General features: G+C 34.2%; 1 protein-coding gene across 1 annotated transcript; it reads right to left on the reverse strand.

Annotated features, from left to right (window-relative positions):
* Window positions 1-3,907: 3,907 nt before the first annotated feature.
* On the reverse strand, window positions 3,908-7,606 carry LOC308415000 (non-histone chromosomal protein HMG-17-like; the record flags this gene model as incomplete). The annotated part of the gene is made up of 3 exons (XM_080910137.1): window positions 3,908-3,934; window positions 5,818-6,112; window positions 7,602-7,606. 3 exons carry the CDS (start codon window positions 7,604-7,606, stop codon window positions 3,908-3,910), a joined length of 327 nt encoding a protein of 108 aa, XP_080766263.1.
* Between the last annotated feature and the right edge of the window lie 5,862 nt (window positions 7,607-13,468).

Consider the following 13,468-nt stretch of genomic DNA (forward strand, 5'->3'; position numbering starts at 1 on the left):
ATGTTCATATTAGCATGTAAGAAGAATAAGGGAAAAACAGATGCCATGGATTTGATAAAGCATAGAGGCATATATATATATATATATATATATATATATATATATATATATATATATATATATATATAATATTTTGGAGAAAAAAAAAGAAGAGAGGAATCATGTATTTATAATGTCTCAAAAATTTATAAATTCTCAAAAATAAAGGAAAAAATAATGGGTAAAGATACTCATTGAATATTTCTTAGACATCAATAAACAGAGAAAAGACATCCCCGTCCTCATAGAATTCCTCCCCTCTTACAGGGTTTTCATGTTTTTTTAACAACTAGTTATTGGTATCAAATAGACTCAATCATTTATGTTTTATGAAACTTAAGTACCTTCCAAATGTTTTCTGGAAAAAAATCCCATTCTTTTAGTCTAATGCCCTTACTATTCTATACATAAAAATAAGTTATGATAGGTATAACATTAAGAAAAATGTGTACAGTGATATTTCTCATCAGGTAAAGGCACTTGCTGCCTAATATGGTGCTGTGACGCAATTCCGAAGACTGATATGCTGGACTGAGAAAGCTGATTCCTAAAAGTTATCGTCTAACTATAACAATTGAATAATGGTGCAAGCATACATGCACACACACACACACACACACACACACACACACAGAGGGGGAGAGAGAGAGAGAGAGAGAGGGAGGGAGGGAGGGAGGAAGGGAGGGAGGGAGGGAGGGAGGGAGGGAGGGAGAGAGAGAGAGAGAGAGAGAGAGAGAGAGAGAGAGAGAGAGAGAGAGAGAGAGAGAGATAGAAAACACACCCAAATATAGAAAAAAAAGCAATTAGTAGTAATACATTTAACTCAATATACAAAATATACATTTAAGGGAGTTCAGAAGTATCTGTTAACTTATTATTTTTTGTACAAATATCTTAAACCCAACTTTTTAAATTCCTCACAAACAACAAATATTTTTTTTATTTTTAATTGCTTTAGATACACATTGCTAATTTAAATAACGTTTTTTTCTTCTTTATAGGTTAATATAGCATTGTCATTGACTGTTGATTATCGGAAAATTTTAAAATATAATTATTATGTATTTACTTCCTATGTTAAATATGTATATATCTTAATAACAAGATTGTTATTCATTATACTATATCAATTCTTATGTGTGTGTTTAATAAGAAAGATGTTGACAAACATGAGTCCATCTAGACAACAAAAAATAGTCTCCAAAACTAAGATTTTTTAAATCATTATATTGAATATTCTATATAATTATATTTAAATGTTATCTCTTTCTACCTCTCCCTGCCTCTCCCACCCCCTGACACCTCCCCTTGCTTCTATGAAATTGATCCCACACTCAACCACCCTCTCCCACCTCATCGATTTGGCATTCCCCTACACTGGGGAAACCATTCTTCACTGTACCAAAGGCCTCTCTTTCTATTGATGCTAGACAAGGTTAATCTCTGCTAAATATGCAACTGGAGCCATGGGACACACCATGTGTGCTCAATGATTAGTGTTTTAGTCCCTGGGAACTTTTCAAGGTTTGGTTGGTTGATAATGTTGTTCTTTCCATGGGATCGCAAAACTTTTCAGCTCATTCAGACCTTTCTCTATTTCTTCCATTGATCATGAATTTTAAAAAATGAACATTTCATTTTGTTTTACAAGAAGTAAATAATTAGCTATGAGACCATTGAAGAAGTTATAACAAGAAACAAGATATAAAATGGAAACATAGAAAATTAAGCAAATAAGTTCAGTAGACTTATACAAGCATTGCTCTGAGCCTCCATCTTAAATGTTGGATATAAGTTTATTGTACTGAAAGGAATGTTTACAAAGATTCAAACATCAACATGACAAGTTAATAAATTACACATGGGAAGAAATAAATCTTTGATTGCAAGTCAAACTTGAGAAATTAATGTTTCCTAGTGAAACAATTATTATATGGTAACACAACTGAGTTTGTAGTAAATTTTAATGCAAAAGTGATATTTATTTTTTTCTCTTATAAATATATGATGAGGAATTTAATGGTTCATAGACAGTAACCTATCTAATGTTGTGATTCTTGAATAATATATTAAATAATGGCTGAGACAAAGGCCTGAAAAATAGTGAAAGTATATGAAACTCTCTTATGAAAGTCATATTCCCTAATAGAGGTCTTTGTGAAACTGTGAGGGAAAAATCAATTTGAACTATGTGTGTGTGTGTGTGTGTGTGTGTGTGTGTGTGTGTGTGTGTGTGTGTAGTTCTAATAAGAATGCAGAAAAAAAGTCTGCTACAGTACATTTAGTTACACAGAGGAAAAGTTACTGGCTGATTACAAATCTAATACAGCATATTTGAATAACTATGTGTTGTGGAAGGAAAAAGTAGCTTCAAATTTCCTCACATTCTTAACAGGCATAAGTGCAGTTCCTAGAATCTCAATAACCTTAAGCTACTAAACAATTGAATGAAGTATGAAAATTTTATGATACAATTTCTTTACCAGTAGTTTCACATTAATTCACTGTGCCCTCATCTTTCAAGTTATGTGCTCACTGATAAGCAGATACTAGGCCAAAAATCTCGGGATACCCAAGAAACAATTCACAGACCTTATGAAGCTCAAAAAGAAGGAAGGTCAAAATTCGGATGCCTCAGTCCTTCTTTGAAGCGAGGACAAAACATTCACAGGAGGAAATACAGGGACAAACAGAGGTGCTTGGTTTGAAGAAAAGATCCCTCAGAGGCTGACTCACCAAGAGATCCACCCCATATGCAAACTCAAGCTAATGCCAAGATGTGCTTCCGGGCTGAAGCCAGATATGGATGCCCAAGGAGAGGCTTTGCCAGAGTTATACAGATACAGAGGAGGATAAATGCAAGTAACCATTGGACTGAACAGCAGAACCCCAAAGAAGGAGGTAGAGAAAGGTCTGAAAGAGCTGAAAAGATTTGCAACCGGATGGGAAGAACAAAATTATCAACCAACCAAACCCTCCAGAGCTCGCAGAGACTAAACACCAACCAATGTGTACACATGGAGAGCCCCATGGCTACAGTTGCATATGTAACAGAGGATGGACTTGTCTAGTATCAATGGGAGAAGATGTTTTTGGTCCAGTGAAGGCATATCTTATCCCAGTAGGGAAATGCCAAGGCACAGAGGTGGAGAGAGTAGTTGGGAGAGGGAGCGTCTTCATGGAAGCAAGGGGAGGGGATGTGGGATCATATTTGAAATGTAAATATGGAGAATATCCAATAAAATATAAAATAAAAATAAGAATAAGAATAAACAAAAAGAAAATCACATTCAAGGCAAAATACAAATCTAGAAATGTGGCAATAATATATTACACTTCAAAATTAACTTATTTCATTATAACTTTTACAATCAATTCATATACACACACACATATTATTGTCAAAGAGCTATTTATACATAATTCCTTAAAAGAAAACTTGGTATTAAAGTATGCAGATTCCAAGGTCACACAGTTCAATTAACAAATACTACAATCTTAAAGCAAAGGGTTCAAAACAATTACATAATAAATGACTTTGCTTTAAAGAACTTAAAATTCTACTAGTGATGAAAATCTAACACAGTTAAAATTAATGATACAAAAGAGTTATGTGATTGAAGACTTTCACTGTGTAAGTCTAGGTGCTACAAGGGTTTTGAGAAGGAATCATAAATCATTAAGAGAAAGTGCCACAGATAATGCAGTTACTGCTGTATTTCTTGGAACTCATGTTAAAACCTAGTATTTCTATAACAGTATTAAGAGATTGAATTTTGGGAAATAATGATGTCTCAAAGCCTCTTTCCTTATAAAATGCAATTTAAAACAGTTCAAGTTCTCAACAGACTCTTAATCTGCTTTTGCTTTATTGTGAAATTTGAATTCCCATTATCTGAATTGGAGAGAATGTAGTTATTGTTCTAGAAACATAAACTCTAATGTATTTGCTTGTACCACATAAATGACCTGATATAGGTCTTATGTTGTACTCATAAAAGTGGGTAACTGAAAATAAAAAGGTATGGCAAATCTTGGAGATATCTTTAAATTGATAATTAAAAAATGAGTTATTCAAAAGAAAGTTGGTAAAAAGATTTTTTTTTTCTCTATGGACCTTGCTTCACAATGGCATTTCTCTTACTCTATGATATTTTTTCACACTTTTAATGATGGTGCCATAAATGATTTCAGACACTCAATTGAAAATTTATTAGAAAAGCAAAGATAAAAACATTTGAATTAAAATAGTTATGCGAAGTATTTTAGTTGGAAAAGTTACAAATAGTTAATAACAATGAAATTATTTGTGTTTAGTTCTGTTTAATAGTGTTGAACATCAATTGTCTTATTTCATAAATTTCAGCAAGTAGTCTATATGAAGTATACTGTATAAGAGTTGGACCTGTTTGACATATGTCTCCACTTTCAGAAAATTTTCCTCATTATAAATGATGTTTGTTTTAACTTAATAATTTTTCACAATATACTTGATAACTTTATATATGGATGTTATACAAACTGCAAAGGATCCATTCATACTTGTGCTTTTATATAACTACTTACTGTTATCTTATACTTACTATATAACTTATAAATATGCATATTCTTTACTATACAATCATTTGGCATGCTAGGGAATATATGAACATTAGACTGGTGTAAGACTTCATATGATGCTCAAATGTGGAGTATTTGAAAAGTTTTTTTTTTTTTTTTTTTTTTTTTTTTTTTTTTTTTTTTTTTTTATCAAATCTCCGTTGTTTCTCTAAGCAAGCTATTACTAGTGATGGCACAAAAACAGATAGCAAAAAGCAATGGAAAAAAAGATTAAATACAACAACAAAAAATTTTTAAAAAGCAAAAGTCTAATGTAAAGCTCATATTTGAAGTATATGAAGAATTCAATATATTAGCAAAAAAATAAATACCCTCCAATATCAAAGGGGCCAAAGATTAAATATATCAAACTAGGACATATGAAGTACATGTATATATCTACATGAAGCATATTCATAAGTATTTTCTTTCTTTTTAAACTGTAACCAGCTTTATTAGAGATACTTTTTATAAAGAATCATGGTATTCAGGCAGGACATGAGCAGACACTCAACAATATACAAGAACTTCCAAATTCCCTTCTTGTGTAGATAGACTACCAAAATCAGAAAGCCACTGTAAAACCCAATGAAATCTTCATTCAATGCTTCGAAAAGCGGAAAGTAGCTTAGAGTGAGGGCTGACATTTCACATTAAGGATGTTGTTTTAACAGCTTTTCACAAGCTGACCCTGACTTTCGGGAAATGAACATGGCAGAATTATCAGTCTGAAGATCCACAATCTTTTATAAAGGGAACAATTGCTCTTCTGAGAACATTTGAAGTCACTGCAAAATCCACATTGTCCAATAGACTAGAAAACCAATGTTGGGGGTCAGGTTTCAATAGGTCTCTGGTTTTAAGAGAACTATGTATACGTTCATGGTACACAGAGGAAAGGTTATAAAAATGAATTTAGAGTTTTCACAGACCACAAGGCATTTTGTGCCTTGGTATCCACCTATGCAGGATCAGGAGCCTTTCAAAATTATCAAGGAAAGAGGTTTTCTGTTCTCAATCCAGCTTGGGTGATATTTTAAAATGTTAGTGACACATGATCCTCCCCCCTCCCACAATGAAGTGTTCTGTGTGCTAACAATATAGTTAAAAAAAAGCAAAACAAAATTCTGCATTTTTATAAAACGTGATAAAAAATAGTATTTCAAACTGTACAGTCACCAGAAGTACACAGTTATCAAAAATGCACACACTGCACTTGGCATCTCCAGCACCTTCTGCTTTCTGTGCCTGGTCTGTTTTGTCATCTCCATTTTCTGCAGGATTATTCGCATCCTTACCAGCATCGGCTTTCCCCTTCTTCCCCTTGGGTACTTTCTCTTCCTTCTTTGCTGGGGCCTTTTTAGGTTTGAGCCCAGGCTTTGGAAGAGCAGGTTTAGCAGACAACCTTGTAGATCTTCTCTGTGGCTCGTCCTTCACCTTGGTTTTGTCTCTTTTAGCATCCTCTTCAGCCTTTCTTTTTTTTGGTCATGGCGGCAGCAGGGGAAGTCGGCTCTGAACTCGAGTATACAGTGGCGCGCAGGCTTGGTCCGTCCGGGGGTCGTCCTCGCTGCCTCTTCACACTGCTCTTCATAAGTATTTTCAATTAGCAAACTATAAGTTTAAACTATAACAGTTATTACTTTGTACCTATAAAATAACAATATATTAATTTATTTTTAAGCATTTTATACAGAAATACCATATTCATATTCTGCCTTTTGCCTTCTCATTCTAAATAATTCCACGTACCCCTACTCCCGCTCAAAGCCATGACCCATTCTTCTGTAATTATTTTTATACACATGTATTCATGTTTATATATACAGACTGCTGAGTCCATTCAGTGTTGCTTACACATATGTCATTTTAGCAAGAATGTAGCTTATTTAAATAGTAATAATAACTCCTTAAGATGTGGAATTTGAGAACCCTTGGTGAATTTTGGTGAGAACATAGAATAATACAGCCAGTAATATCCAAATAAAAGAGATAAAAAAGTACCTTCAGTTTTTAATGCAGTATTAGACATAAAGCTAAAATACAGGATAAATTTAAGTGCCCATCAGAGAAATTTAAGTGTCCATCAACATAAATACAGTAAAGAGCATATGATCTACACAAAAAAGGTATGCTACAGTTATTTGAAGTGAAAAATCATGGCATTTTGCTAATAAAAAGTGCCGTGTACACACATACTCTATGATCTCTCTTAACATTTAGAAACTAAGATATTTATTTATAAAATTAGAGAGAACATTGGAGAGGCTCTGTGACATGGATAAACAGAAATCCATGAGTAAAACACAAAAATCAAATTAAGTGTTAGTTTGTCATTTTCATTAAATGTTTAAAGGCAGTTGAAAAAACTGCAAATGTTAATCAAATGGTACAAGTCTATTTAGAGTATAAACACAGACCAATTATTATGTTAATTAATATAGTCATATATGTATATGTGTGTATTCTACATTGTCAAAGAAATAGATCTCAATTTCTTTAACACAGAAAAGTGAGAGTATGTAATGATGAAATACTAATTAGTTCGAATTTATCATTCTACACTGTCAAAATATGTCAAAATATCACATTGAACAAAACAAACAGTTTTACCATGTGTCAAATAAAGCATCCTTTCAATAATGAATAAATATATCAAAAGAAGATTCTTGCAGTCTATATAACTTTCCACATCATCAAACTGACAATTTTTTTCATAGCTGTATGGAAGATGGAAGACTTCAGTTAAAATAGAAGGACTCTAATCCAAGTGGTATGCAAATAAAATTGCTATTAAAAATCAGTATATAATTGACTATCAAGTAGATTATATAAGTAATTCATGAGAATATTTCTTTTATTTCTTTCAGTTTCTATTTTAATTTTAATGCAGCCTGAGTCAAATCATGTGAGACATAATTTATAACTTTATTGCCCAGAGTGCTTATCACTTGGACTATTTTTACTCCATATTGTTCATAGCTTGAAACTTTTCTATTGATCAATAACTGGAGAATAGAAGATATGGAAGGAATTTCAGTCTGGTTTTCCATGTGATAATACAGCAATAGTATTCCAAACAGCTATTGCCAATTAAAAATAATTAATAGAGCTATATTGTTTATGATATCTTTTACAATGAGAAAATGGGTAGAATTTAATGTGCACATAAAAAAAGAATGTAGCTGGAATGCTTCCTACTGCTGTACTTTAAAGCTGATCAAAAATGAATGACAGATTTGTATGGAACAGCTAAAATGATAAAACTGTTAGAAGAACAAGTAAATGGCATTATGTGTGTCAAGAGTTAAAGAGAAGAAAGATTACAGAAAGATACATTTTAATTCCTAATTTTCATTAAATATTTAATTGTGTGGTTATATTCAACAACAGCAAAAGTAAAATAGGTAATTTTTTCATCAAAATAATTAAGCAGACTTATCTAAAAATTATCACAAAGAACATGAGATAACTGTTCAAGGAAGATCACCTAAAGAAATTGCCTATCACTTATATCATAAGGGATGAATTTTTGATATGTAAGCTACTATTAAGAATCAACATTTAAAAGGCAAGCCAATGTAAATAAACCAATGCATTTGGATAAATAATTATCCAAATAACTCTCCAAATGATCAATAAACATAGGAACAATTTTCATCTTGGATTATTACAATATCAAAAAAAGAGATTTATTTTATTTTTTTGCATGCATGTATTTTTCCTATTTTTTCATTAGATATGTTTTTTTACTTACATTTCAAATATTTCCCAGTTTACCCTCTGAAATCCCCCAATCCTAATCTCCTGTAACCATGACTCTATGAGAGTACTCCCCAACACACACAGTCTCATACCTTCCTTTGTCCTGGACCCTGACATTCTCCTACAATCTTACATGGAGGAAACGAGGCTTCATAATACCAAGGGTCTCTCCTCCTGTTGATGCCTGATAAGGCATGGGTCCACCCCATATGTATTCCTTGGTTGATTGATGCTTTAATCTCTGGAAGTTCTGAAGGGTCTGGTTGATTAATATTGTTGTTCTTTCTATGAGGTTGCAAAACCATTCACCTTCTTAAGTCATTTCTCTAACTTTTCCATTGGGAACCCAGTTCTCAGTCCAATCGTTGGCTGCAAACATCTGCCTCCATATTTTCCAAGCTCTGGCAGAGCCTGTCAGGACACAACTATATCAGGCTCCTGTCACAGGTACTTCTTGACATCCACAATAAAGTCTGGGTTTGGTGACTGTATATGGGATGGATACCCATGTGGTGCAGTTTCTAGATGGCCTTTCTTTCCTTCTCTGCTCCACAATTTGTCTCAATATTTCATTTTATGAGTATTTTGTTCTTTCTTCTAAGAAGGACTGAGGCATCCACACTTTGGTCTTTTTTTCTTCTTGAGCTTAATATGGTCTGTGGATTGTACTGTAGGCATTCCAAGCTTTGGGGCTAGTATCCACTTATCAATGACTGAATACCATGTGTGTTCTTTTGTGATTGGCATCCTCACTTGGAGTGATATTTTCTAGTTCCATCCATTTGCCTAAGAATTTCATGAATTGTTTTTAATAGTTAAGTAGTACTGAAGTGTATAAATGTAAAATTTCTGTATCCATTCCTCTTTTGAAGTACATCTGGGCTCTTTCCAGCTTCTGGATATTATAAATAATAAGGCTGCTATGAACATAGTGGAACATGTGCCCTTGTTATATGTTAGAGTATCTTTTGGGTATATGCCGAGGAGTGGTATAGCTTGGTCCTCAGGTATTACTATGTTCAATTTTCTGGAGAACTCCTAGATTGATTTCCAGAATGGGTGTACCAGCTAGCCATCTCACCAACAATGGAGGAATGTTCCTCTTTCTCCACATCCTCACCAGCATCTGCTGTCATCTTAGTTATGATCTTAGCCATTCTTACTTGTGCAAAGAAGAGTCTCAGGTTTTACTGATTTGAATTTCCCTGATGACTAAGATTTTTTTTTTAATTTATGGCATCATCAAAAGTCAAATGACTGACTCATTTCACAATGTGGTATTAAAATACTATGTTAAGAAATCAAAGCAGATTACATACTTCTCCCTTTGTTTTTGCTTCTGATGGACCAAATTTTTAGAAAGTTATGATAATTAAAAGAGATTGGTATTTTAAGAAGTAAAACATGTTTCAGCATAAAGCAGTTGAGAAATAAACACATTCTGCTTATATTTGTGGATATGTTCTAAGAAGCGATAATGTAAGCAATCCTCAAATAGAACTCCATAGATTGTTTCTGGAGATGAAAGTGAAGAAAATCAATTGGTGATTTGTTTTGCTGGTGTCTCATATTTATTATTATTTGAAAATAAAATAAGATAAAATTTAGGAGAAGAGAAGCTCCAAAGGCATAGGCCAACATCCCTAGTCATCAGGGAAATGCAAATTAAAACAACACTAAGATTCTACCTCACATCAGTCAGAATGGCTGGGATCAAAAACTCAGGTATCAGAAGATGTTGGCAAGGATGTGGAGAAAGAGGAACACTTCTCCAATCTTGGTGGGGTTGTAATCTGGTGCAACTACTCTTTAAATCATTCTGATTTTTCCTCACAAAATTAGACTTAGTACTACTTGAGGACACAGCTATGACACTCTTAGGTATATATCCCCAACATCTCCAGCATCTAACAAGGATACATGTCCCACCATGTCCAAAGCAGTCTTATTTTTAGAAACAGGAAGCTAAAAAGATTCCCGATGTCCTGCAATAGAAAGAATGGATAGAGAATTTTTGGTACATTCACACAATGGAGTACTACTCAGCTATGAAAAACAATAATATCATGAAATTCCTATGCAAATAGAAGTAACTTGAAGCTATCATCATGAGCATAGTAACACAGTCACAAAAGAATACTCATGGAAGGGGATCCGAATAGCCAGGGGGCAGAGAGATCTCTGCCGAGTGCACCAAGAATACGTGCCACTGCCCTGCCTGATCCAGGGACCAGGAACCCAGCATTGGGACCTCAGTTCCCACTCAGCAGCTTTGGGGCACAGAACAGGGCTCGGCCAATCCGCCACCGGGACCAGCAGAGATCCAGGGACACAGATCAAGTGCAAGAGAACAACAAGAACATATCACTGACAACAAGATGGCAAAAGGAAAGCAAAAGGGCATATCTCAAGGAAACCAACACAATCTGGCAACACCAGTACCCAGCTCTCTCATCACAGAAAACAGCAGAATGCCAAACACTCCAGAAAAAGAAGACACAGACCTAAAATCATACCCCAAGATGCTGATAGGGATCCTTAAACAAGAATGGGAGGAAAAGCAAAAATAATCATAAGCTTTTAAAGAGGAAACAAGAAAAACACTCAAAGAACTCAAAGAACTAGAGGAAAACAGAACCAAAAAGATGAAGGAATGGAAGAACAAATTTAAAACGGAAATTGACACAATACAGAAAACACTAAAAGACATAACCCTAGTGGTAGAACACCTAAAAAAAAAAAAATCAGTTGTCACAGAAGCAAGCATTTCCAATAGACTACAAGAGATGGGATAAAGAATGTTGGCAGCAGAAGACAACATTGTAAACATAGACAAAACAACCAGAGAAGATGTAAAAACCAAAAAGCTCCTAACCCAAAATGTCTAGGAGATCCAGGACACAATGAGAAGACCAAACCTAAGGATAATAGGAATAGAAGAGGGAGAAGAATATCAACTAAAATGCACAGTAAATATCTTCAACAAAATTGTAGATGAAAACTTCCCTACCCTTAAAAATGAGATGACCATGAGCATAAAAGAAGCCTTCAGAACTCCAAATAGGTCGGACCAGAAAGAAATTCCGCCCGACATATTATAGCCAAAACACCAACTTCCCAAAGCAAAGAAAGAATACTAAAAGCAGTAAGGGAAAAATGTCAGGTAACATATAAATGCAGACCAATCAGAATCACACCCGATTTCTCAACAGAGACTATGAAAGCTAGAAGAGCCTGGACATACATCATGCACACCCTAAGAGAGCACAAGTGCCAGCCCAAGCTGCTATACGTAGCAAAATTATCAATCACCATAGATTGGGAGATGAAGATACTTCAAGACAAATCTAAATTTACACAATATCTGACCACAAACCCAGTACTACAACAAATTATAGGTGGAAAACCCAATACAATAAGAAAAGCTACATCCAAGTAAAAACAAGAAAACTACTAAGAAAGAAAACCAAAAGAAGAAAGAGACACAGACACAACTCAAACTACAAAAGCAATAATAGCAGGAAACAGCAACCACTATTCCTTGATATCTATTAATATAAATGGACTCAACTCCCCAATAAAATGACATAGGCTATCAGACTGGATACATAAACAAAATCCAGCATTTTGCTGCATACAGGAAACTCATCTCAGAGACAAAGACAGAGACTATCTCAGAGTAAAAGGTTGGCAAAAAACCTTCCAAGCAAATGGCCCCAAGATGAAAGCTGGAGTGGCTATTCTAATATCGAATAAAGTAAATTCTTATATCAAATAAAGTAAATTTCCAACCAAAATTATCAAAAAATAAGGAAGGATACTTTTTACACATTACAGAAGAAATCTGTGAGAAGGAACCCTCAATCCTTAAAATATATGCTCCAAATACAAAAGCACCAACATTCATAAAAGACACCCTACTAAAGCTCAAAAAATACATTTCACCCCACACAATAATAGTGGGAGACTTTAATACCCAACTCTCACCAATGGGCAGATCATGTGAACAGAAACTGAAGAAGGACACTCTAAAACTAGCAGAGACTATGAACCAACTGGAATTAATAGGTATCTACAGAACATATCAACCTAAAGTAAAAGAATACACCTTCTTCTCAGCACCCCATGGCACCTTCTTGAAAATTGACCACATAATTGGACACAGAGCGAGCCTCAATCAGTATATGAAGATTCAAATACTCCCATGCATTTTCTCAGATCAACATGGTCTAAGGCTTGTCTTCAACAACAACAAAGACAACAAAAAGCTCACATACACATGGAAAGTAAGCAATGCTCTGTTAAACGATATCAGAGTCAAAGAAGAAATAAAGAAAGAAATTATGGATTTTCTGGATTTCAATGAAAATGAATCAGGGCGAGAAACATGGCATCATCCAGGCAGACACAGTGCAAGAGCAGTTGCAAATTCTACTAATTATTCTGAAGACCACCAGGATTAAACTGTCTTCCAGATAGGTAGTAGGAGGATCTCTAAGCCTACTCCCACAGAGACACAATTTCTTCAACAAGGCTAAGCCTAAGCTATCAAGGTCATACCTCCTGATATTGCCAGTCCCTAGGCCAAAGATTCAAACCATAAGAGTCCCAGATATTTTCTTATTATACAACATGGTAAAATCCTACTTATTTGTTTTAACAACTTTATTTTAAAAAACAAATATAAATGTACAGATTTTAAGCATGTTTTGCATAAAATTATACATTTTTGTCTTCAGTTCTCTTCCATTGAAGAGACCTATCTCTGTACCAATTCCATGTTAACACAATTGTTTTGTAAAATAATTTGAATTCAGGGATGGTGATTCCTGCAGAAATTTTCTTGTTGAAAATAGATTCTGTTCTTCTAGGTTTTTTGATATTCCAAGTGAATTTTCAAATTGCTTTTTCCAACTCTATGAAGAATTGAGTTGGAATTTTGATGGGGATTGCATTGAATCTGTAGATTGCTTTCAGTAACATGGCCATTTTTACAATGCTAATACTTCTAATCCATGAGCATGGGAGATCTTTCCATTTTCTGAGATCTTCTTCAATGTCCTTCAGT

This window comes from Micromys minutus (assembly GCF_963924665.1).
Source record: "Micromys minutus genome assembly, chromosome: X".
In the NCBI taxonomy this organism is placed as follows: domain Eukaryota; kingdom Metazoa; phylum Chordata; class Mammalia; order Rodentia; family Muridae; genus Micromys; species Micromys minutus.